We start from the raw sequence: 26182 nt of genomic DNA on the forward strand, positions 1-26182 counted from the left end.
CATCAACAGGAGCGAGATCATGTCTGCTTCGTAAAGGGCGCTGGGACTCCGGGGCGTGTCCTGTCCTCCTGACTGTGACCTGCTTCCCCAGCCCCTTCCCAGATTTGTAGTCTGGGCCTCAGTCATTCCCCCCTCCTTGGGGACAGTCCCTTTCTCTCTCCATCTCCGGTCTCTCACTCTGTACCAGGCTTTCCTCCGTAATATACATGCACGCTCAGGTCACTACCACTTACGACAATGAACAAAAGCACAGGCTCTGGGGCTCCGTCCCCGCCCGCGCTCACCCGGGACGCTGCCTGACTCTGACAGTGACCTCCACATGGTAAACTTGGCAGGTCCTTTATGTCCTTATTTCAGTGACTTTCAGTTCAGCAGGGGTGAACACTCTTTTCTGCTACTGCGGCTGAAATTCCTTCTTCATTTGGTCCCCGGGGTCCCCGTCTTCCTGCCCTTCTCTCCTTCGAGCCCTTTCTGCATTCTCGGATCCCCTGCTTCCTCTCCACACACTTGTTCTGGGCCATGTCATCCGTGCTGAAGGCACCCCCAGTGCTTTTTCCTGATGGCTCGCTAAGTGTGGGTGACTCTCAGACTATTTCTGACTCAGGAGTCTGTGCGGGGCTCCAAGCTTGCATACCCAGCACCCCGGAGGCGTGTCCACCTGGGCGGATACTCCTATACCCTGTGGACGCACACTCAGAACACCCACTGTAGATTGATTGCACTTTGCTCTCAAATGCCCAAGGTGCCCCACCTGCACAGTCATCTCAGAGCCATTCTCATTTGTCATGAGCCAGACAAAACCAGGAACACTGGCTTCCTTCTAGAACCTTCCACCCCACTTCACCCTCATGACGATTGTGTTAAAGTGGGTGGACACTATCCCCCAAGCATCTCTCGCCGTATATCCCCCCTTGCTGCTGTCTTCCCCTCTCTCTGTCTTGCTCTGACACAGGCTGCCCCACTTCTCGTCTGCTTTCCATCTCCCTCTGTTAATGAGAACCTGACGGGGTCACACCCCTGCTCCCCGTCACGGTCAGGGTCCAGCTGACCCGCCTGCCCTTCTGCCCCAGCACCCACCCCCTCACCTCCTCCCACCCCCGTAGGGGCCCCCTGCTCGGCGGCTCCCCCCGAGTCTTGGGGTGCAGCCCCCACACCTTCACTCCTACCACGTGTTCTCATCCTACCACGATTTTCCTTTCCTGATCCCCATTCTTCCCCCTCTTTCTTCATCTTACTGACTCCCGCTCAACCCTCAAAACCTAATTAAAGCATCACATTCCCTGGAAGCACCCCCGCCACTCCGTTCAGGCTCAAATACTGCCCTCCCTGCTGCTCTCAGCCATCTTCTCAGGGTCTCTTCCGGGTGGCGATGCCCCGTGTGGGGCGTTGACAGCAATGACTCTGAGCCAGACAAAAAATGATTGGCGTCAGACACCAGCGCTGCCACGTCCTAGCCGTGTGACCCTGGCCAGGCGGCTTAATTGCCCAGGGCCTCAATTTTGCATTTGTAAAATAGAGACATAGTGTAGGGTCCACTGCAAGGGAGGTCGGGAAAGTAGCCAAGACGATTTCGGTAAACCTCGGAAACAGCGCCTGAGACATAGTGAGTCCGACACAGCTGAGCTACTTTTATTATCATCATAATTACTGATTTATTTGTCAGCTTTCCAAAACAAACAGAAAGATCTTTGAGGGAAGGAACTACATTGGGTTTGACGGGGTTCCCTTAGCACTGGGACAGGACCGGTCCTCAGCTAATACCCGGTGAATGAACAATGAATACAGATGGTAACTAAGTGAGATACAGCCTTTAAACATGAACTTAGGAAATCATTTAGTGTGCTAATGAGTAACGTCACTCTAATTTTCTAATTTTCTCATGCATGTTTTTTCACTTGCGCATTAAAATGCTATGGTATCTCATTCAGTTGGTGTTACTGTCTCGCTGTCTCAGAGTCAGGAATCTTCCACTGCTGACAGAAGGGTGCAATGTAGTTAATTAACAGCAATGTTATTCTGGAAACCACTATGTGGGCATGAACTGTGACAATTCCTTTGAGACACACACAGAGAAACAAAATTTGAATTCCTATCAGAAAGCCTACCAAGTTAAAGGGGGAAAAAGGTAGAGACAGTTTTAAAAAGTTTGCCTTCAGGATCCACATTCCTGGGCCCCCTAGCAGCCGGCTGCCGCTGTGGAGACAGTTAGGTTTGCAGAGAGTGACTCTGGTAGGAGGGAGAAATGGGCCAAAGAGACACTCCATCTCGCCTCACTGCCCGGCGAACCCTGCAGAGAAGAGTCTGGGGAGATGTGCTAAGTGGGATCGTGGCAAGTCATGGACAGATTTTCTCCATGTTCTTCATGAAAGCAGTGCTTCTTACTTATTTTGGAGAAGTTTTTCTCAAATATAGAAACCTGCCTTTTTTGCCACAGAGGGTCCTTTGAACCTCCATGTAGGTGCTATATGATGATGGGCATTTGAATCTCTGCCACTGGGGTCTCCCTTCCACCCTTAGGAATTATCAGCAGGTCCAGAGGACTCCGAGGAGAGGCCAGCCTGTAACCCACACCTTGATTGTCCTGCACTTTTATATAGTTTGCCCAAAGTAAACTACAGGACAAGAAAGAGCTATAGGATAAAGTGAGGATATAATCCACACTCGGCCGGAGTCTCCATATTGTGGAAAGGTTGGGGAAACCTTGAAAACATCTCTGAAGATCCTCATCATCAGAAATAAGTAGAATTCTACTATGCAGGTGCTAAGTAGGAACTTTATATACTTTTTACACTTGGTTTGTCTTCTTTCCAACCCAGGCAAGGGTTTACACAACATGGGGAAATGAAACACTGATGGGGTGAATGCAAGTGAGTTAATGGAAGCTTACAGAATTACTCAAATGCGGAATTGTCAATTTTCTCCTTTTTCCATGAGATACTTTGAAAATATAATCCAACAAATGTGGAAGACAGGAAACAGTTTGATTCAATTAATTTTAACTGTGCAAAGTTAAGTCCCTTTTAATAATTCCAATCCATGATTCATGAAAAGAGGATATCTCTTTATTTAGTTTTTAAATGGCTGACTAGAATATTCTCAGTCTTCCCTTTCAATCAGATCTGGCTCAGATTGGATCTGTAATGTGCACCCTTGGGAAGATGATAACACCTAGTAGATACTGACGTAGATGCTTCACGGGCATCTATATTCCACCGACATAACAGTTCCCACAAACTACCATGCCCATTTTACAAATTAGGGAATTGAGGTCCAAGAGATTAAGCAATGTACCCAAGGCTTTGGATTTCAGCCTGAGAATGTGATTTCCAAAGCCTGTGCACTTTCTGCTAGATTACAGTCTACCATTTTACAAAAACAGTCTCACAGGACTTCAGCATAAAGGTAGTTAACTGAGATTCCCTTTTTAAAGGACCACAGTGCATAATTATAATTACAAAAAAAGAAAAATGTTCCATCAGATATTTATGGGAAATGGATTTGGGATCATACTCGGGCCACACCCAGTAACACAGGCATCAGATAAAGGGCACAGACTGGGAGGAAGGGGACCTTTTGACATGGGAAGCGGCACTGAGAGTTTGTGGAGAGACATGAGATTCTGACCGGCTTCCCCATCCTGGTCACACCTGTCATCTTGCTGATTTCTGCCCTAGTCCGAACGCCAGGAGAGGCTGGTGTCTGCCAACATTCACGGAACCTGTAAGTTGTGGACTGGAGATTCCTAAAGCTGCACTTCTGCTTTGGGACTAAAAGGGTCCTGCTGTGATGAGAACTGCACATCTCAGACCCAGCAACCCCGCACCTTCCACGGATGGCTTTTCCCGCATGGTGGGACCCTGTGAGGGCATTTGGGATACAAGGCAAGCTGAGCCCAGCTGGGCAGCATCTGTTCTGCTCTAGACTCTATTCATTCCTGTATCCTTGGTTAAATAAATTCAGAACTGAGACCTGCAGAGGGTGTGGATGTGGGGCCTCCTCTGCAAAGCTGCACACTCACAGTTTCATCGCGCAATGCAGTGCCCTGTCCAGGCTGCGTCACTTGCTCTGACAGACAGATGCTCATTTGTATTAGTCTTATTTTCCTTTGTGTTTCCCTCCACTCTCTTATTCCTTATCACTTTACACAATCCTCTTACTACTCTTAACCCCGTCTCCTGGGAAAATAAACATACACCAAAAGAAACTTTAAATATACATTCCTCCCCCACATGATTAGGGCAGTTGGTTCTCGTCCATCCTCCTTGGATAGCCTGGCTTGGGTCTCTGTGTGTGCCTGTTTCCTTGTGAGGAATCTAGGAAAGGGACCTCTGTCCTCAAGTTTGTGTGTCCCTTCCAGCAGCTTTCCTGGGACAAAGGAAATCACTGATGTTCGAATCCACTGAAATTACACACCCAGGGTTGGGATCAGCGTGGAGTGGCAAGAGTGGCCATAGAATTTATACTCACATTTCAGCTCGATTTTGATGAAATCTGTGTTCCCAAGATTTTCCAGAAACACTCCCCGGGGGATTAATGTTTTGAAGTAGAAAGAAATGTCGGCACTAGTTTCCCCTTGGAAAGTAGAAAAATGCAGGTAGGATGATGGATTTGGGAAAGAGGCAGCATTCCAGTAATTCCCTGTGGAAGAAAAGAAAACGACAGGGCGATTGACACCTTGGTCATGGTGTAACGAGAAAGACACCCATTTCTTGAGTTTTAATTGATTTCCATTGGCAATAGGGCTTGTTACCTCTCATCATGCTGAACAACATTGCACAAAATTCCCACAAACATATTTTTGACTTTCTAAAAAGTTCTACATGTGTATCTGCATCAAATATTTTATTAAAAATGGATAGTTGGGATTCTTGCCAGGAGCAGTCCTGGTGTGACTCTAGGGAGCAAATGCCAGCAGAGGAGTGAATGGAGAACAGCCCCTGGTGTTACTGTCCGAGGGCAGGTGGGGGCTGTTTTGAACTGACGCGTATGCACTGGCAGCTCCAGTCTGGCACGGGAAGCATCTGCCTTAGACCTAGAGGGACAGAACAGGGGTGGGGTCTTTGGTATTCTGCTCTTGCTTCTCAACCACCTTTGCCTTGGAATAGCCACCACCCACTTCTAGGTGCAGGCACTGCGGGCACGCAGCTGGGGGAGCAGAGAAAATGGGAGATGGCCGAACCAGGTTAGGCATTTCCCTGCTGTACTGCTCCACACCCGCTGAGGTGAGCTGCTGTGAAAGAAATATCCTCCTCTCCAATCTCTTCCTCCTTGGGGACTGCAGGTGAGGGGGATGGGGAGTGCTGAGCTGAGCCCACCTATGGGCTCTCAATCAGCTTCTACCCTTGAACTCATAGGGAAGGCATGGTTATTCCCCTCTGCCCCAAATTGCCTGATACGTGTCCCTGGAAAAAGGCAGTTCACAGGACAAAATTAAAACACCAAACCCAGATGACTCACATTCCAGTAGAATAGGTGGACAAAGAATTTAATATGAGACCAAGTGTTAACTCTTGACTTTATCTCCAGGGCAGAGACTGAATGTGCACATTTCTGAGTACATTTACTATCACAGCTAAGGACTAAAATATATGGGCATGCAAGATATGAAATCACCTAAATGTCCATTAATGGATGAATGAATAAATGGATAAAGAAGATGTGGTACATATGTACAGTAGAATATTACTCAGCCATAAAAAAGAATGAAATCTTGCCATTTGCGTCAAACTGGACAGACCTAGAGAGTATTATGCTAAGTGAAATAAGTCAGACAAAGACAAATATCATATGATTTCACTTACATGTGCAATCTAAAAAAATAAATGAACAAATAAACAAACATTCATAAATACAGAGAAGAAACTGGTGGTACAGGAGACAGGGATGAGGGATGGGTTAAACAGGTGAAGGAGCTTAAGAGGTACAAACTCCCAATTATAAAATAAATACATCATGGGATGAAAAGTACAGCATAGGGAATATAGCCAATAATACTGTAATAACTGTATGGTTACAGATGGTGACTCCACTCATCGTGGTATTTCCTAATGAACATATCTGTCAAATTAATACGTTATACACCTGACACCAATACAATACTGTATATCAGCTATACTTCAATTAAAGAAAATACTGAAAAAAAAACACATTAGCATACCTTAAAATAGTTACTAAAGCCTTTACCTTTAATACTAAACCTATGTCAAAGTCACCAGATTAGGTCCAGGATGGAGTCACTCATGCTAAGCCCCACATCAGCAAACCAAAACGGAACTGAGCCTCTGCACCCTGCGCTCCCAGAAAAGCAGGCCAGGTCCACCAGTCGGCACTTGCCTGCTCAATGCAAGGGACCTGACCTGGCTCCAGACCTTCCCTTGGCTCCGTGTGAGGGAAGAAACCCTGCTTTAACCAATCAGCAAATGCTATGTTTAACCTCTTGTTCCTGCTCACGTTGGCCATAAACAGCTTGTTGGAGATAGTTTCTCTTGTTTAGACTGTATGCTGCCTGATTCATGAATCACTGAATAAAAGCCCAGTAGGTCATTAAATGTGGAAAACTTTAACATCTAAAAAAATGGTGTATATATATACATACACACATGTATTTTTGCATATATATAAAATGTTTTTTACTTATTTTGCAATATCTTTCCTTCAAAGAACACAATGAATTAACTTAGTTTGCTGTTAGTTTCTATGTGCTATATTTTTCCTTTCTTTTATGCAAATTAGGCACCTATGCAATATTAAGTGTAACTGCTATTCTTGAATAAAGTTAACTTGTGTTGGTACCGCAGTGCTTAAACTGTAACTTTCAAGTAAATACATGATGTTGCTATATTATGAGATGGTAAAATACCCTTTTATTTAGTTAATGTTATTTGCTTTTGTTCTTAGAGACATCTAGGATATAGTGGCATTTAGATAAGTGAATGGCAATTTGTAATCATTAAACCAGTGCAAAAGATGCTTGTAAATGTCTTTATTAAGGTAAAAGCAGTGGCGGTGGAAATCTAGTTTAAGGTGACCCAACAGTCTTAGTACAGGTTTAAGCTATTTTTTTTTAGAGATTGCCATCTCATAACTTTCAGTAGAAGGAAAATCGACCAGTTTCCTCTTGGGAAGAAGAATATGATATGATATTGATTAGGATACCACCTGAAAAGAAAGAATCTTAACTACTGTTTAAGTTGCTGTCATCTGAGGGCTGAGTCCGCTTCCTGGCTCAAGATCTGGCTTAATATATGGTGAGAGGGTTTCCAACTCACCTTTCCCAGCTGGCTGGAAATGAAGGTCTCTCAAGATAAAACCTAAATCAAACTAGAAGTTGCAACCCTCTCACCAATCAGAGGTTGGGAAGGAATAAAGACGAGTCTCCAATGCCAGTGGGATTCAGCTCATCCTAATTGGGCGACAGCCCTTTAACCACCAGGAGCCTGCACGGATCCAGTCCCAGTCTTAACACAGCTGGAAGCAAAAGCAATTCTGTCTCTGTAGGTTGTATCCCCAAGACATGAACGTTACTAACATTCTAAAGTTTCTTTCCAATCAAGTGCAGTCTTATTTTCTAGGGTGGTGATGAATGAACAGAAGAGCAGTTGTCTAAAATGATTCTAGAAAAAGGAAAGCTAATAGTAAAATATGTCAGTATTTATTTGAAGTCCAGCACTGGTTCTTCAGAACAAAATATCCTCAGGGAGGAGAAGGGCCATTCAATCAGTTATTTCAGTTTGATGAAATATTTCCACGGACCACAACTCCATTTGTTCTAATTCTATGCTCACTAAGCAACTTCGAATTAATTTGGTTTCTTGAATGGACATATGCACAGGGAAATAGCACCTTGAATAAATGTGGTTACCAGTCATCTTTCCGGAAATGTCTGGATTGTCACGTAGTATCCTTGGAGTGTTACTGGTGGGCTGGCCCAAATCTCTGGATGAACTGAGTCTAGATCCTTGACTGGCAACAGTGAGTACTCTACTCTGGACCTGACTGGTGGTGTTTGGAGTTGAGCTTTCAACTCAGGAGCTGCTATGGGAGAGCCCTCTGGGGCACAAGCAGAGGAGATGAGAAATTCTGTTCATATTTATTTTCATGACTTCATCCTTTAAAATATCTATTTCAGTTATACTTTGTAATGTGTACAAGACATGAGAACAGTGGCACATGGGTAGAATTTATGAGTAAACATGCTTATTGGGATGGGGGCTAGAGGTGAGCAGAGGCCACCAGCAGAAAGTTTGAATGCTGCTCCACACCCTGCTGAATTTCTGTGAGGCCTACTCTGGGGAGTCCACTGCCCAAGCTCTGGGATTTTGGGTTATAACAAAACAACACAAGTGCTTTTCCAGTGCTCATTGCACTTCATGATGTGAGGAGCTTGTAGCATTATTAGAGTTTGTTTATATTGCTCCCAACTGACCGTAAGCTCTGAAAGCTGGGATAAAATCACTTCATCCCTGTAACCTTTGGCCCCAGTACATAGTAAGTACTCAATAAATAATTATTAAGTCAATGGATAAGTGAATAGTTGTCCCTCTCAGTTACATCCAATTCCACTCCATATGTAAAGTTCTCATAGGATAAAACCTATTTCATAGTAACCTGAGTATTGAAGATATTAAATAAATACAAATAAAAGCTAATGCTGCTTGAGCACCTACTGATACCTAGACGCCATAATTTTCCTGCCCCTAGCAGACCATAATTTCCTTATCTATATCTTAATTTCTAATATTCCCTGTAGACCCCATGGAAAAATGCCACACATTTACAAGACTGAGAGTCTCATAACTTTCAGGTTACTGAAACAGCTGCAATTTGTTCTTGCTCTCAAGGTCAGGGCTGCAGAGGGTAGGTGACATTGGCTGAGAACACCAAGCTGGAACTGAGACATTCACTGTACGGCAAGGACTGGTGGTGTAGCAGGTGATAGGGACTGCTGGTGTGGGTAGGCAGAAGGGGACAAGGTTGGAAATGGGGAAAAGTGCAAGGCAGAGCATAAATACATACCTGAGACTGGGGGTCCAGTCAACAGAAAAGGGTCAGGGACCGGCCAAGGGCAGGGGCAGCAGTGATGAAGGGCCAGGCAGAATGGCTGGGTGAGGTTGAAGGCTCTACAGGCATGAGAAGGACTTGGTGACCTAAGAAGCTCTAGAAATACATTCTGGGCAAGGCCTGGGCTCGCCCCCAATGGCACAAGGAGCCAGGGCAGTACCTCCCCCCAGTGTGGGACAGGAGGTCTGGGAACAACCCTGCTTGGCTGGCATTCATCGTCGCTTCAAATCCTAGTGAATCATTAGTATTAAATTTGATAGCATATATTCATCTGAATTCTTTAACAGCCATTTACTTTAATCCCCCTAATGATTCTGACTTCAAAATTTCCAAGGATATCTTCTGATGGGCAGCATGAAAGAAATTCCACTTAAAATGGAAACTCACTCGTGTGCCTTCAGGAAAACAGAATTTAAGGATGGAGAGACTGATTTCCCATAAATGCCTGACTTCCAGATAACTGACAATGGTGGGACCTTCTTAAATGATAGGGAGTTGGCTGGGGGTTACCTCCGCTCAACCCTGGGAAATTTCTGTTTATGGTTTCCAGAGCTTGAACAAGAAATGACCCAGGTCGGGCTGGTCTCTCAAGATAAGCTAAGTTGAGCTTTATTTGTATGACTGGACAGGTCTTGTCTGCTTGGGGAATTTTCAAAGCTGGTTTCTGTTTGTTTTGATTTTAACAGACTTTTACTGAACCCTTCCTTCTTTACATTCTCTGCCCATAAATACAGCCAACCCCAAGTCCCTACTGGACTCGCCGGACGCCTGCTATGGTTTGCGTGTCCTGAATTGCAATTCCTCTGCTAAACCCAAATAAACTCATCTTTCTGACAATTTTGAGCTTGCCTTGGTTTACCTGCTTTTTAGGTTGACAGCAGCAATTAACTTTAAGCTTAAATTTCTAATAGTTTTAAAAGTCAAGTGGTGCTAGAAGGAATATAGCACAATGCAATTCCGTGCTCAACCCAAACCCGGTTTCTTAGCAAAAATTCCTTCTACACATTTAACTCTTTTCGTTAAATCCCTGCATTCCTAAGATACACTTATGCGGACACTTATTCATTTATTCACTTTATATATACTTTACTGGCCTCCCTGACTGCAGGATGAGGATTGAGCATTTTTACAAATCCACCTCCCTATTCCCTTTCTCCTTGTTCCCACCAAATAGCAATCTTGCAGACTTTTGGTTATATTGAAATTCATTATTTATATTTTTAGGATTAGGCAAGTATTATTCACTAAGGAGTAAACCAGTGAAATCTAATTGTATTTTCTTTTTTTTTTTTTTGTATAAGTTTTCATCTCTCTGGAATCAATAATTACCTATTTTTTTCACTGGCTTAAGCTTTCTATGTACCTGTCATGATTTCTTTCCAAATTCTCCAACACATATGGGAAACTCTTCTTAAAAAATACCCCAAGGTTTTAAACGCACCAGGTAATGTAGCAGTCCTGTTTTTGGCATCTTTGGTGGCCCCCATCCTTCCCCGCCCTCGGGCTGGTTCTGAGGGCTGCTGCGTGCACTTGCCCTGGACCTCTGTCTTGCCATTATCACAGGGACTTCCTTGAGCACTCTTCAGTATGGAGTCCTCTAAATTCTGGATCCCACGACTTGGTGATCCCTCTTTCTGGTCTACAGCCTTCTTCTTAAGGAGCACATTCTCATCTTGAGATAAGGGATGAGCGAGGTCAACTTTCTAAATTTCCTTGCTTTCCAAAAATGTTATTATTCTACTTTCATACTTGAGATAGTCCAGAAAATTATTTTTTCCATGGGATTTTAAGGGCATTTCTCCACTATCGTGAAGATAGCGTTGGTACAGAGAAAGCTAATGTTTTCTGATGACTATATCTTGTATGTGACTGATGGGATTCAGGACAGGCCACCCCCAATATGGCACCTTGGCATGCTGAATATTTCAAGCGGGAGGAGTCTTGAGAAATGGCAGGTACAGGACGCACCTTCTGACCTTCCCCTGGAGCAAGTTGTAAAACTTTCTGTCCTTGCATGTCTTTCCACAATTTTCTACTTTTCATCAAACTTAGCATAAAAACACTTGAGTTTAACCATTTCTTCGGGGCATTTCCTTGTGAAGGTTCCCATGTCATGGAAAACTTAAAGAAATTTGTATGCTCCTTTTCTCTTGTTAATCTGCCTTTATTAGTCTAATGTTAAGACCCTGCCAGGGACCCTAAGAGCATGAAGGAAAATTTTTTGCTCTCCTACATAACTTGTATTTTTTTTCTCTCTGGAAATTTTTGGGTTCCTCTCTTTATCTCCCTTGAGACTCTGTATGACTGCCCGGGTATGAATCTTCTCCCCACATTAGGTCTGGGACTATAATAATTTCTCTGATCCCTTTTTCTCAAACACCTATTGGTTTTATGTTTACCTTTATTCTCTTGCTCTCTGTATTCCTAATTTTGATCATTTTTCTTTGTGTTCTATTTCCTTGAACATCCCTTCAACTTTATATCCAACACTGCTCTTGTATTTTTATTTCAGAAATCATGCTTTTAATTTCCAAGTATTATTTCTTGTTTGGGCAGTCCCCTTTCCTATAGCACTCTGTTCTAGGTTTGTATTTTGGATGCAATATCTTTTCTTATTTGTCGGAGGATGTTAACTTAATTTTAAAAGTTTTCTTCTGCTTTCAGCATTGTCTCTTTTTTCCGACATCACCCTCCCTGCCCACTGTTAGTTTTGGGCCCCTTCTTTCCTGAGGTCTCTGACCACCAGGTGGTCGGTGAGCCTTGCCCATCCACTCAGACTGAACAGCGAAGCCCTCGGAAGCTGACTGGACTCCGTGAGTGAATGAGTGTCTGGGGTGGTGGTGGTGGTGGATTTGTTCATTACTTGGCTTCAGAACAACTTGGAGAGCCTCCCACCTCACTGAAGGGCCCCCAAATGTCAGGATCTGTAACCTGTTTGCTCACAGATCAGTCAGTGAGCTTGAGGGAAGACCGCTCCAATTTCCTCATGAGGAATGTATGGGTGGTGGTCAGTTTTCCGGGAGCTGAGAGGGAGGACTAAGGGGGTTCAAACTTTTGTAGATTGCCGTGTCTTTACTCTGTTTGACTGAAGGAGTTGTGCCTCCATTGTCTTTGGTGCTGGTGCCTGCAGTGTGAGTCACGGCAGGGTTGGAGGAAGTGACTGGAGATCTAACTGATGTGCTGGCCGACTTCAGCCCGCCCCTTGTGAGCCTCACCCTGGCCCAGCCTTCCGACGACTCCCACTCCTGCAGCTCCTGATATTCTGCAGTTTGCTTGCCATCCGCCCGTCAAGTGCCGACGTAGAGACTTTCTTGTTCTCACTGAAAGGAAGCACGTGTGCCCGTGCTGCATGGTGGCGGCAGTGGGGATAACAGTAAGCGAGGCGGGGTGCTCTGGCGGGGCTGTCACCCGGTGAAGCTGCCGTGTGCTGGTGCACGTGTGGGCTCTGGGATTGGACAGTCTGGCTCTGACACCCCCACCCACTGGGCCCCACCCACTGGGCATCTCTGGACGGCTTTCTCCATCGTCCTGAATCTCAGTTTCCTCATTTGCACAGCGGAGTGACAATGGAATTGCCCTTTCGGGTGTTGAGAATCACAGGAGATAATCCATGAAGAGCACTTGGCCGAGTGCCGGGTTCACACACGTGACTGATCATTACTGAACCGATGGCTTTGGGACCATGTGCAGTGGCGGTCCCAGGCCTCGGAATGGAGCGGGGGGATGGGAGGGGAGCTTCCCTTCCTTGCACAGGTGAACCGGTAACAGCACCGGGGCTTCTCCCGAGACCGCCCTGCCCCAGGGTGGTTCCTGTGAGCGGGGAGCAGCAAGGGCCCCAGCCGGGTGAGAGCTGCCCCTGCCCCGGGCTCCTCCCGCTGGTCGGCGCAGCTGGGACGCAGGTCCACACCTGCCCCCGGTCGTGTTCTTCTCTTCCCTCTCTCCTCTGCTTGCGGCTCACTGGCTTTCAAAACTATATGTTTCCTGTTTCTTCAACTCCTTGCAGACAAAGACAGTTCCATCTGGGACACACACGCGGGGGGCCATCCTTGAGTCCTGGCCTGTGGCGCAGGGTCTAGTACAGCAGCCGCCAAACGCTGACCCGACGGAAGCAGGGGCAGCCCCGCCACCAAGAAAGTCGCCACCCAAACACCTTAACATGCTCCTTCGCACGGAGAGAGAGCAGAGCTGCCTGCAGGGCCCCTCTCCCCCCTCCTCAGAGAAGGTGGAGACGCAGGGGCTGGACCAGGTGACACGTGGCTGACACCGCAAAGACTGCACGTGGGCTTCCCCAGCTGTGGGCCGTGGCTTGGTGACATGTGTGCTGCTGGTGTGGTCAGGACACGAGTGGGCTTGCCCATCCTCCCCCAGAAACGGCAGTTTCCTCAGTGCCACCAAATGGCCCAGAACCCTGACCACACGGAGCAGCGCTGCAGCCTCTGCTTCAGGTGGCAAACCCTTCCCAGCAGAAATATAAGCCCTGTGGAGGCCAATCACTCTGAAAATGTTTAGTGACCCAAAGGTTAGAAATTTGAGGATTAAGTTACACATTGAGCCTTCTATTGTTTCCTAGGGGCTGGGTGCTATTTACAACAGTCACCCAGATGGCTTCATTTACATGCTGATTTCAGTCTATTTGTAGAGGGGTCCTTATGGGTACAAAAAAATGACTTTCTTAATGAAACCATTTTGTACAGGCAGGGAGGTAAAAGTAGCTTTGTTCAGCTCTCAGCCGCATTTCAGGGGGGTCGCCAAGTGCAGAACGAAGGGCTCCACGGTAAGATGCTGCCCGTGAGTCGGCTGTGCTCGCTGCGGTGCGGCGCCCTTTCCAGTCTGCATTCCCGCAGCCGAGGGGTGACAGTACCCACCTGGGGGAGAGTCGGCGATATACATCTTTCACTGTGTGTGTCTCTCTGTTATTTGGTTCCTTTGGGCAAGAATGGGGATGGGGTCCCACAGAGCAAAAGGGGATGACAGACGAAGCCAGGAGGTCGTGATGCCGGGGGTGCTCCCTGCCCTGGGGCCACAGCCAGGTAATGGGGGAGGCGAGAAACAGGCCGTTCCTAGTGACGGAACTCATGTGTCAAATCTGTTAATTTAAACATAGTGGTGCTTAGGAGATTCTTTTTTTTTGCATGCTTGAAACAGCTGTGGTGCAGGGGTATCTGGAGGTGGGAGCAGGTGTCAATTTTCTTCCAAAGTTCTTCAGGGACTCCATGTTAAATCCCTAAAGATCTTCAAAATTTCCCTGTGGGGCTATTAGATATGCCTGATTAGTTATACTAGTCATCCTAAGTATATTGGGCTTCAGTGTTTAACATTAATAGCCAGAAGTGGAGAAATGTGTACAAAGTGTGTAATGGAAACATGTGGGCTAATGGTTCTTCACTCAAATTTCTTTCTTGGGTAAACTCTAAAGGTTTCAGTGAGATTTTTTTCCAAAGAAGGGGAAACAGCAAGCCTGAATATCTTATGTCCTCATGAATAAGGAAGTGAGGAAGATCTGCTTGAGTTAGCAAAAATAAAAATTGGTTCCATCTGGAGGTTGTAGAACAAATTTGTATCCACTACATGCAGGTTGAAATTAAGATATTTAACAAGTGGCAAATATACAGAAGTGGCCAAGGGAGGGTGACTTTGGGGATTGCCTCACTTTTAAAGGCTTGTGTGTCAGTCCCAGGGGTAAATCTTTTCTTCCTTTTCCTGAGCCATTTCACTGACTTTCATGGCAGTGATTCCCATATTTATGCATATAGTTATATCTCTACTGAGTTTAAGACTAACATATGCATGGCGGACTGGACAGCTTTACTTTGACCTACAAGTACCTCAAACTCCAGACTACTGAAGGTGAATGCACGTTTCTGCCAGTCACCTCTACCTGCAGCATTCTCTCCTTTGGAGCTGTTCCTGCTCTGCCACTCAAGCCAGAAACATGGACATCACTCCTTGGCACCCGATCAGCCGCATACCCGGAGGAAGTACTCTGCCACCACGTCCCCTCCTCTCATTTCTCCCAGTGCCTTGGTTCAGCCAGTCGTCTCTTGCCTGGATGCCGCTTCAACTTTTGGCCTTGTTTCCAGTGTAGTTTACTTTACCTCTAGCCTTTACAAAGCTGACAGACCAACCATGTCACTCTTGTGAGTAAAGCCCCTTATGGTGCCAAAAGCAGGTGGAACACACTGCAAGCTCCTGGACATGGTGTAAGAAAGGAAGCCCAGGCCCACTTCCCCAGCCCCTGTCTCCCCCACCCTCACCCCAGTATGTATGAGCAACATGCAGCTGCCATGAGTTACCCCCATACTGCTGTGTGTAGATTTCAGGTCTTTATTGGTAAGGTTTCCTCTTTGCGGACTGTCCTTTTCTCTAACTGCCCCTACCTGCCCTCCCAACTCACACACCACTTCTGGCCAGATTCCTTCTCATCCTTGAAGGTTCAGTGCAGGTGCCACCTCCCCAAGCCGGCTTCTGACCCCTCCCCAGGCACGGTACCCTTTCATATTGTCTTATTATTTCTATGTCTTCCTCTCCTCTGCTAAGCTGTGAATTTCAGAGAGTAGAGATCATGTTTTCTATTTCTTTGTACCATAATATCTAGCCTGGCACACAGAGGTGGTCAATATGTGTGTTTTGAGTGAGTGAAAAAGTGTGTTTAAAAAAAAATCTGAACCATTGATAATCCTACTACTAGTTATTTCCATTCCTTGATATGACCAACTTCAAAGCCTGCCTTCTACACTTTGGGAATGGAAAAGTTATTTAGCCCACACAGACAGAAGCTTTTCTTGGTTCGGCATTATGTACTTGGACTTTTAGGCACAGTCAGCGTTTCTCCTCTCGGAGGTCTGATGCCTGGGTGCTCTTTACAGCCACGGGAGCCCCAGCGGGCACTCGGGGCGTTGACAGTGGCTCTGAGGGCTGCCAGCCCCAGGGGTCACTCCTGTCCCTCTGGTACCTACCTCCTCCTATCTTTTCCTTCTTCATGTGATTGTAATTCGTGGTCTAATACCATGAAGTTCCCACTTGATCGCCTGCCCTGCTGCGGTGTGGAAGGGGGACAGCAGAACTGTAGAAGGTCGTGAGGTATTCGGCCACCCTCAGCGGCAGTGCGGAGAAGGAGTTCTGCAGTGGGTGCGGCCCTCATGCCCTGAGAGGCTACAGAACTCCAGAGCCCCACGTACACAGAAAAACAGATTTTACATAAAAATCCATTAGGTGAGTAAAATGTGGAAAAAAGCCACTCATTTCAACTGAATGGGGGATGAGAAAATCGGAAACTGCTCTACATGGCAGAGTAATGGATTGATATGATCCGTGCAATCATGTTACACAAATCAAACCCTTCCTTTTGTGCTCTTTTCATTACAGGAAATGAAAAGATTCACGCGTCCTATTCATAGACACTGTCATTTTCCTGCTGAAACCCAATAGCCTGTGTGTCTGCGGGAGTGGGATCAGTGGAACATTCCACGGTGCAGACACGGGGATGAGGAAATGGGTGCAGCCTTTTAAGATTTGTTTTATTTGTAAATTATAAAAATCATTCCTTCATCCCAGGGTTGCTGTAACGACAAAAAGCAACAGTGTCGTACAGAAGCATTTTGAAATACCAAAACACTACACAAAGGTAAAAAATCATTTGGCCCTATATTTATTAATAATAATAGAAACATAGTAGACTGCTGTGAATGCAGAGGTGAGATTTATACGTAACATGCTGCCATTTCTTCACAACTCATAACTAGTTGAGAAGAAGGGAAGATAGTTCAAAGAGGTCCTGAAACCAATTCCATTCAGCAGCTAAGTGAAAATAATTTCTGATATAAAAATAAATCATGCATCAAAGCTGGAACAGATGTTTGGACTTTAAGGATAAAAACAGCACAGTGAAGACATGAGTCCATTTGGCAACTGTAACCCTTCCTCATTTCCATGGCTTGAGGTGGGGCTGCGTGGACACTGAGCATTAGTCATGGTCACCCTGTGGAATGGACTTAGAGTGAATTCAGGCTGATGGTCAAGACACCCATTGGTGTGAGATTATGTAAGACTGGCAGGAGTTTTATAACTTTGTGTCACATAATTAATACAAGTACTAAATACCATGGCATCCAGAATGTTGATTTAGAACAGTTCAAATTTTAACGGAATTTGGGGATTTGTATGAGGACAGGAGAGACAGCTTGAGTGCGTTCACGGGAAGATGCTGCTGAGCATGAGGTTGTCCCAGCTCTGCAGATCCCGAGAACATGTGTGGCTGATCTGAGGGTCCTTGTGGACCACACCGTAAGTGGTTTCCACCAATTCAAGAGGTACTGTAGCAATCCCAAGGGGAGAGACTTGCTCCATGTTTACTGAGCACAACATGGATAATGAAATATTGAATAAATTATCACTACACAATTCAGTGTGACATGCCACTTTCTGGGGACTTACATCTCCAATGCAAATCTTCAGGTTGTAAATAGAGGTTTTGGAGTCAGTCTCACTGCTGAGGTTATGGAAAGCAATGGGAAGACTGCCTTTCTGGAATCAGGCTATTTGAGGCTCTCAATATTTTTAAAAGTGAATTTAGACTATAGCAGAAAGCAAAAGTTCAAGTTTTGACTGCCATGGCATGGGGCTGTAGGTTATGCTAATTTGAACCTGGGTAGATGGTGGCGTAATGTGGACTTTGACAGCAATTATTTCCAACAGTCTGGCAGCCGCCCAGAGCTCAGAAGCTTTGAAACATGTTGCATTCTGACCTTTTCTCAGTCTCGGGGGCTCCGGAGAAAAAGCAGGGGCTTTAAAATTCAGATTGGAAGGTGCACAAACAAAGCACCGAATGGATTCTGATGGAACCAATCTCACATTTCACCTCTGCAAAACTTTATGGGAAGTTTATGGGGATTTATTGTTTCAAGAACAGAAGGACATTTACCTACAGATGCAGGGGAATAAATTTCAAGTACATTTAGTATTGGAGAATGGGTGCTTTATTGCTGATTTCAATCCACTTGACTTTCTCCTTAATCTTCCACTTTTCCACCTCGAGTTGAATCACACCCTCCACACACCTTTTTAGTTCAGTACTTCAGTGGTTTGTAAAATTTTATAGAGTTTCTAATAGCAAAAATATGGAAACAACCACAATGTGTAAGTCTATTTTGGTATGTTCGAAAAATGGAACATAGTGTGGCATGAACAGCAAAACAGACCTATGCAAATTGTTAAGTGGCACACAATTTTAAGTATTATAAGTGGCACACAATTTTCAGAATAGAATGCATGTGATAGCTTCATTTTGTTAAGAAGTATATGTGGGTGTTGTATATGTGCCAGATACATATATGTGTTGCATATATGCCACACACACATATGTAATATATACATCCCTATATACACGTTTGTGAGAGACAGACAGAGAGAAAAGGAGAAAAGAGAAATGAAAGAGGAAGAGAAAGCAGAGACAAGAGTCCAGAGGGCCGCCGGAATGGGAAACACTGGGATGGGCTGAGCGTGGGCGGAGCAAGATGGAGACGCGGCGCACAGAGCTGGGGGCAGGCCTGCAGGTGCCATCCGCGGGGAATCACGTGGCCTTGCTCATTCCTAGTGAGGCACGAATAAAGGCCAGCTTGTTCTCATCACTTTTGGTTACTGAACTGTTTCTGAGAAGCAGGTCCTCTTTGGGACTATGGGGTGGGGGCAGAGGTGGCCGCACCTTTTGCATTTGGATTATAGTCTCTGGGCCTCAGGAAAGCCATCCTATAGCCGCAGTGGGAAAAAGGCACGTTCTCCCTTATGCTGAGCTAGAATAAGGTTCCTGAGGCTGTATCCTTCCCAGGTCTGCTGAGATGCCATCGAGGTCTTCCTAAACTATAAACGGCCCTGTTAGCTAACTACTGACTGTTAACTATGACGCTATAAAGCTTTCTTCATACAATGAATGTTCACGGGCCATAAGCAAACTCCTTTTCACCAGTACTTACTCTTTCAAGATTCTGGATTTCACAGAGTCATTAATACTTATTAATAGTTAGTAGTGTTATTAGTAGGTATTAGTAGCGGCTAAAAGCTTCTGAACCATGTTCCAAGCAATGCTTTCATACAGGCATTATCTCACCCTTCACAACATCTCCTGCAGCACTTGTATTATCTTCATTTTTCATAGGAGGAAACTGAGGCAGACATTTTTAATGTGAATACTCAGTTTCATTTTAAACCCAGGCTTCAGGCTTCATGCCTCAATACCAGCACTCCTTCCCCAGAAAATGCTGCCATTCTTTTTAATAAAGTGATTCTCTCTCTCTCTCTCTCTCTCTCTCTCTTTCTCTCTCTCTCCCTCAGTCCTCAGCTTTTCTTATAAATGGAGTACTAACCCCCAGGACACTCCTGTGGGATTTCAAGCCATGCTTCCCTAGCACCTGAAGGGAGCCTGAGGATCCCACTGGCTCCTTGTCTCCACATTTCAGCTGGTGGAGGCCCGGAGGAGACAGCCACGTGGCTCCTCACATCCCCAGTGAGCGGCTGCTAGACGTCACGTGCAGCCCTACACCGGGAAGACCTGGCATCCAAGGGCCTCGTGATTTCGTGTCTGTCCTGACACCCCCCTGTTCCACTTCCTCCTTTGCCCTCTAGGCTCCAGCCACACCAATCTTCTTTCTGTTCTTCAGAATACCAAGCTCGTTCCAACCTCAGGACCTGTTTCTCCTGCCTACAATGCTTTCCGTGGATCTCTGCAGGACTGGCTGCTTCTTGTCACTGAGAAGTCTTGTCACCTCCTTGGAGCCAATGCCACCTTCTCAAAAAATGGGAAATCCAACCTCAAGTCATTCTGTCATTCCCCACTGATTTCATTCTCAGGGCCGTATCAGTATCTGAACTATTTATTTATAGATCAAGTTTACTTATGTATTGACTCCTTCCTGAACCAGGATGCAAGGCCCATGCTTTGCCTTGCATCTGTCCTTTGCTGTCCTTCACCTTGCTTGACGCACAGTAGGTGCTCATTAAACACTATTGAATGAACGAGGCATGCCAGCTCGGCTCCACCAGTTTGGATGCTGTGGGTCACGTAGCCTGACAATCTTCCTTCGCACGACAGTTTCAAAAGATCAGTCTCTGTGTGGAGAGAGCTGCTCCCTAAGTCAAGCCTTGTTGTTCCCTCAGGAATTCATGAGCTCTGTAATATTTGTTGCAGTTGTTTAGAAAGGGAAGCTTAAAAATGATCTCATATGACAAAATACTCAAGGTATTTTTACTAATTCTTTATATGCCTTGTCAAAGTATTTGTGATTTTTTTTCAAATGACATCGAGCTGAGTTGAAGTACACATCTTCTGGCTGCATGCAACACATGGAGAGAAGATCGTAGCAGTGCGCTGGGACGCTCACGTGAATGAGGCCAGCTTTTCTGCCCTGGCTGGGATGGCTCAGCTGTCTGATGTCCTGTGCTTATAAGGAAGTTGTCTGAAAATGAGCTAGGTTGGCTGAGCACTGGGTGAGACCGGGTGTGAAGGGTCCAATTTCCCCATGTGAATCGAAGTTTGTACTCTAATACTTCACAAAGACATCTACCACTTTTAACAACTGATCTTGAGTTTGCGACCCTGTACCCATTTCCTGGAGCATGGATTCGGCTGGCAGAAGGCATTCCCCGGCTCTGATGTATCCAAGTGTTTTATGTTAAAGGAAGGCTGAGTGCTGGGCCAGACTCATCCAGTGTTCCTGCCCAGGCTCACAGGCTGTCCTCTTCTCTCAGGTTGGCTACAGATTGTATCAGTCCTATTTTACCCACTGGGTATGGTTTCTACTCCAGTGCTCAATGGGGCAAGTCCTTCAAAGTTGTGCGTGCCTTTATAGCACAGGCTCCTGTAGAAATGGGAGGAGTCACTCCATTTGGAGACTTCAGGAATGTAAGAAGGTGATGTTTGCAGCCAGTGCGCCTCTGCCTCCGGTAACCCCGATCTCCTGACGAGTCCAGCTTCACCTCTGCCAGCCCTGCTCTCAGCTGCTGGTCAACCAAAGTTTCGTAATGTGGTGGCTGATAATGGCTTAGTGATTATTCACCCTTGCTTTTAAAAATTATTTTAGTAAGGGATTCCTGAAGATTCAAATGCCCTTAAGACCCATCATGGTACGACTTCCAGTATCGACACAGGGTGGGCTATGAATATTGTGACATCCATGGTCCGTATTTATGCTTATAATTACCTAGCAGTTGCTTTCCAGCCATGATGTATGCTACACCGCAAACATACACCCGCACACACCGAAACTGCTCAGCCCAGGAATCCTGACAAACTAGAGGACAGTGTTAGAATAACTTGGTGGAAATTAAACTATTCTAATTTTCCCCACTAACAAAAATCAAGTAATAATTTACAAAGTGTATGTGTGATGATGTAAATGAATTGGACATCGATACTTTTAAGTAGAAAAAAACCAAATTTTTATATTTGAGAAACATGAAGTATACTTTTTAAAAGTTCTTAATGTAAGTAACAGTGTGAACACAGCTCACTGCACACCATGAAAAAAGTATTTCATGACCTTTTCTTTTAACATGAAACTTCAAAATATTTTTCTTTGAGGAAAATACATAGGACATTTTCTTCCTGCTTTATTTTACATGCTTGAAAAACCTGTAAAGCATTCCACTGTGTATTAATCAGACAACTCAGAGCAGGAAGGGAGAAAATTTTCACTGAAATAATTTGGAAAGTTAGAGACTAAAATCCTGATTAGATGGCACAAAATATTGATTCTGTTGAGGATTATTTCCCATGAGTAAAATGCAGTATTCCCTTCACATTATTTTTCTCAGGTGGTGCTGTTTTTTCATAGTTCAACCTGATACTCTGTTCTTTTAGAATCAGTAGCTCATAAACTTTAGTGTGCATTGGAATAATCTGCAGGGCTTGCTAAAAATGCCATTTTCTGAGCCATAATCCAAGCTATTTGGAACCACCCAGCCCAGGGCCCAGGATGTACTCTTTTAAGGGCACTTCAGCTGCTTCTGATGCTGGTGATCTTTCCTACAGAAGCTTTGGAAACATGGTTTTAGAGTCTATGTACCTTTTAGATTGCTCGTTAGCAGCCTGGCTAACTTTGAAAGACCATTATGTTGAACTTTGTGAAGTGTAAACATGACATTCATTCTTGTTACAAGCGCAGCCAGCTTGGAGGCTTCACACTGAGGACACGCACACAGCCTGCCAATGGAAGGCCTCGCTCCTGATTTGGGTTTCAGTGAGCAGGGGTGGCTGGGAAGCCACACGGATGCCGAGAGCACAGCTCCGCCAGCATGCATGCAAAAGGACAGCACTTGTCTTGCCAGAGAGAGCATCGCACTGACAGCCAAACTCGGCTTCTCTACGGGTCTCTGGGCAAACAAGACTTTGTGTCCAGTCCATGGTCCACCGAGGAGCATGTTCCGGGATTTGGCAGGCGGCCTTTATCCTTGATTTCTGCTTGTTTTCTCAAGCTTGCTTAGGGCTCAGGACATTGTTCTCTCTGGTTCTCTCCTACCACTTTACTCTCGGTCCACTAAGTGGTTCCGCTGCCTCTGAACACCTCTTGAGTATCTGCAGGCACTCTGCCCTGCTCTCTTTACACAGTTTCTTTGTGAGCTCCACTACTGGCACATGACTCCAGCAGCCCCAGGGCTGAGTGCCAAAGGCCCAGCAGGAGGCATCCGTCTTTTCAGATTGGCTGCCAGAAGCTTGAAAGGGCATGTGTAAAACCAAATCATTGCTCTCACCCCAAGACCGGTCCTCCTGTGCTCTCCACCTTAAGGCTACCACTGTTCGTGGAATCCTGCAATGTTAGGGAGCTTCAAGGTCTATTCTGAGCCACAGCTTCCGTGCCTGTGTAAAACCAGATGTCAAAGTCTGTCGGTTCTACCTCCAAAGTGTCTCTCGAGTCATCTCCTGTTCTCTTTTCCCTCTGCTCTTGTTTCTCTGGCTGTATGTAGTAACTCGACATATAATAGCTAATATTTATTGACAGTTACTATGCGTCACTCACTGTGCTAGGGGCCTAACAGGCATGATTCCACTTGAGTTTCACATGACTCTAAATATAGGTGCTGCTGTTTTTCTTTTTTGCAGGTAAGGCAGTTGAGACTTAGATCAAATAACTTGCTCAAGTTCACATGGGCAGTAGGAAGGGCTTCAGAGCAAGTCTGTCTGCACCCAGGGCCTGTCCTCCTAATCACTGCCCTTGACAGCCGATTTCTGTTGTACTTAAAGAATCCCACAGACAGTCTCCTTGCTGTACACATTGAAAATAACCTTTACATTGGTGGGTGGAAAACAGGGATGGGTTTGAGTCAACCCACCTGTATTCTCTTACTCAGTTGGGTACGTGTGGATGAGTTTGTCCCCTTGCTGTCTGTAAAACAAACGTATGTATCCAGAGCACAGAGCCCATGGCTCCAGCTTCCTGAATTCCTGCTTTATTTTTTTTATGCTAGTGGCCTTTCAAATGTATTAGCTGTCAGTGGCTGAGGAACTTTGCCACTCTTTCCATTGTAAATAGATGGGTTAGTTAAGTATTTTCCAAGTATGTTTAACAGAATACTAACTTGAGGATTCTGGGGTGTCAATGGTCATCACATCAAAAAAGGTTTTTCAGTCAGATTTGAGAAATGCTGGACTGAACACATGTTGAACAGGCCTCTTTCCTGCAGGGTGTCTCCCTGTGCATTGCGATCCTCTGGGAGAGTATGCGTAGTATGCAGTAGCTGTATACAGTGCGCATCAATGCACACATCTGACCACAGAGCTCATTGTTCCTTGTTTTCCCCTGTTGTGTATCCAGAGCTCTGGGATATACATATTTGGGAAATGCTCTATCAAAAGTGCTACCTGGTATTTCTGTTATGCACCATCAATCAAGCATATGGACTGTGTTACTTACTTTTATTTAAACCCCACATATATTAAAGGGCCTTATCATTTTTATGCTATTTAGCAATCATGATAACTGGAACAAATCGCTGTGTTTGAGGAGAAGACAGAGATGATCAGTTAAGCTGTTGATCTGTATTGTCAGGCGGTGGGTTTATGAATCAAAAGCTTGATCTCTTTTCTTTAAATGGAAACCGTGGGTCCTTTCTCCTTGGCAGCCTCCCAGTGGATTTCATAAATCATGCACATGCCCTTAAACAAGCTCTATACTAGGTGGGGATGGGTATGTGTTCTCTCTTCTCTCCCACAATGTTAATCAAGGCATTTATGGGAGCAACCGTCTCAGTAATACTAGATTCTATCTCATTGAGAAATTGGGGGTTCACTGAATGAACAAAAGTCGGGCATGCTCACCACGAAGGATTTTTAAACTAAGGTAAAATGTATTTAAAACTCTCTTCTTAATGAAAACGACTGGGTTTCGGACCTCGGCACAAAGACCTTCACCCCCACGAGGGCAGCAGCTGCTGGCCCACTCTGTGTGTAGTCAACCTCCCCTTAAATTCCAGAATGCACTGATTTGTGGCCTCAGTAGGGACCCACCTGCCGCTGTTCCTTCCTGTATCCAAGGCTTTAGAGCTCCCCTGGGTTGTAGCCCTTTTGGCATGATGACATTTGTTAAGATGGAAATACCTGGTGCGTATTTCTGTGTGGATTTATGCACTTTTTACCAGGTTAAAAAGAAAATAAGGACTTTCCCCCACCAAACACAATGTAACATTTGCTTTTGTTGGTCAACATTTAACCAAATGACTTTAAGAATTAGGAACCTGTTTCCCCAAGGAAATGGAACAGATTGGGTCTTAAGATCCAGACCAGAGCCTTGTACCAGTTTATCCTGTTTTTCTTATGTGAGTGCATATTATTCTCAGCTAAATCATTGGCAAAATAAGGCATCTCCCAGGCGGCTTTGGAGCTATCACCGTATGTCTGCATCCTTCCTTCTTTTTGTTCAATGCTGAGAATTTCAGCAGATTACCCTTTTCCTGATGATTTTAAATTCTTTACTTTATCCCTCTGGAACCTGTGGGAAGTTGTCTGATCTGAACCGCCTCTAGGCCGGTCTCTTAATTCCCCCACATCCACATATCACCAATTCCCAATCAGCTGTGATGGGATTTCCTTCTCCCCCTACATGGCTGGGTTCTCTTTGACTTGGGTGCCTTTGAGATTAACCTGACCCTTGGAGATGATCAAGGGAACAGTTCAGTATAAGATGTAGCAGACATACTGATTAAGAGGATATATTAAAACCACTCAGGATGAATACTAGAAATGGAGAAAAAGAATGAAGAAAGAACCATTCCCATCTTGGATTTTCTTTCTTTTTCTTATATCATAAATAATGGTTTCTTAGAAGCAAACATTTCTATGTGTTGACATTTTTTTAATGTAAAGAAAATTGCTTTGCTTACATCCTGATTTTGTCCCTATGCATTAACCTCCCTCAACCACACATGAACCAAATTAGGCAACTTCATCCTTCAATTTATTACTTGTCAACTTTGAGAACTGGGATCAGTACATTATTCCAAAAGGAAGGCATAAATTGTTATGTGCAGGCATGAAGTAGCTGATACAGACATGTATAAACACAAAAGGCATTACAGTGAAGGTCATTGTTCATATTAATTCATTGTGGGGCTGGGGAAGCAAAATGCAACAACTATTTACCATGAGAACTAGATAAGAGGGTATTACCGGCCTCTGGAAATAAATCTACACCCTTACTGCAATTATGCACTGCACACACTTATGCAGGAAATTCTAAACACAATCTTGGAAGGTATATATGGTTTGGCATCCTTCTAGAACTGGGCATAAGAAATATGTCAGTGTGTTTTGTCTAAGCAGAAAGAATGAAGGTCAAATGATTCATTGTAAGAAAATGTCAGTGGTCAATGAAACTAATACTCTGAGAAAGAAAAGTAGAGCATAGCCGTATATAATCTTATTTAGAAAAATCACTGCTAACTTATGGTATTAAAACACCATCTATTTTCCATTTCTCCCCTTATTTAATTATAGCCCAGCAGTGGTAGAAGCAGAGTACAGAATTTCTACCTACTATCCACCACTTAGTCCCCCATGGTGCCCAGATTTTGAATATTATTCTTTATTGTTCTCTGCTACATTGAGTCCACGTCTTGGAGCAGTAAAACAAAACAAAAT

At 44.9% G+C, this 26182-nt stretch overlaps 1 protein-coding gene across 1 annotated transcript in view; it reads right to left on the reverse strand.

The window, feature by feature from the left end:
* CNTNAP2 (contactin associated protein 2) overlaps nt 1-26182 on the reverse strand; it is a 1951112-nt gene that overhangs the window by 223288 nt on the left and 1701642 nt on the right. Inside the window, exon 16 of the mRNA XM_073239854.1 lies at nt 4468-4638. Within this exon, the coding sequence (XP_073095955.1) occupies nt 4468-4638 (171 nt within the window). The remainder of the gene's footprint in view (nt 1-4467; nt 4639-26182) is intronic.

This window comes from Manis javanica, chromosome 6 (genome assembly GCF_040802235.1).
Source record: "Manis javanica isolate MJ-LG chromosome 6, MJ_LKY, whole genome shotgun sequence".
Classification (NCBI taxonomy): domain Eukaryota; kingdom Metazoa; phylum Chordata; class Mammalia; order Pholidota; family Manidae; genus Manis; species Manis javanica.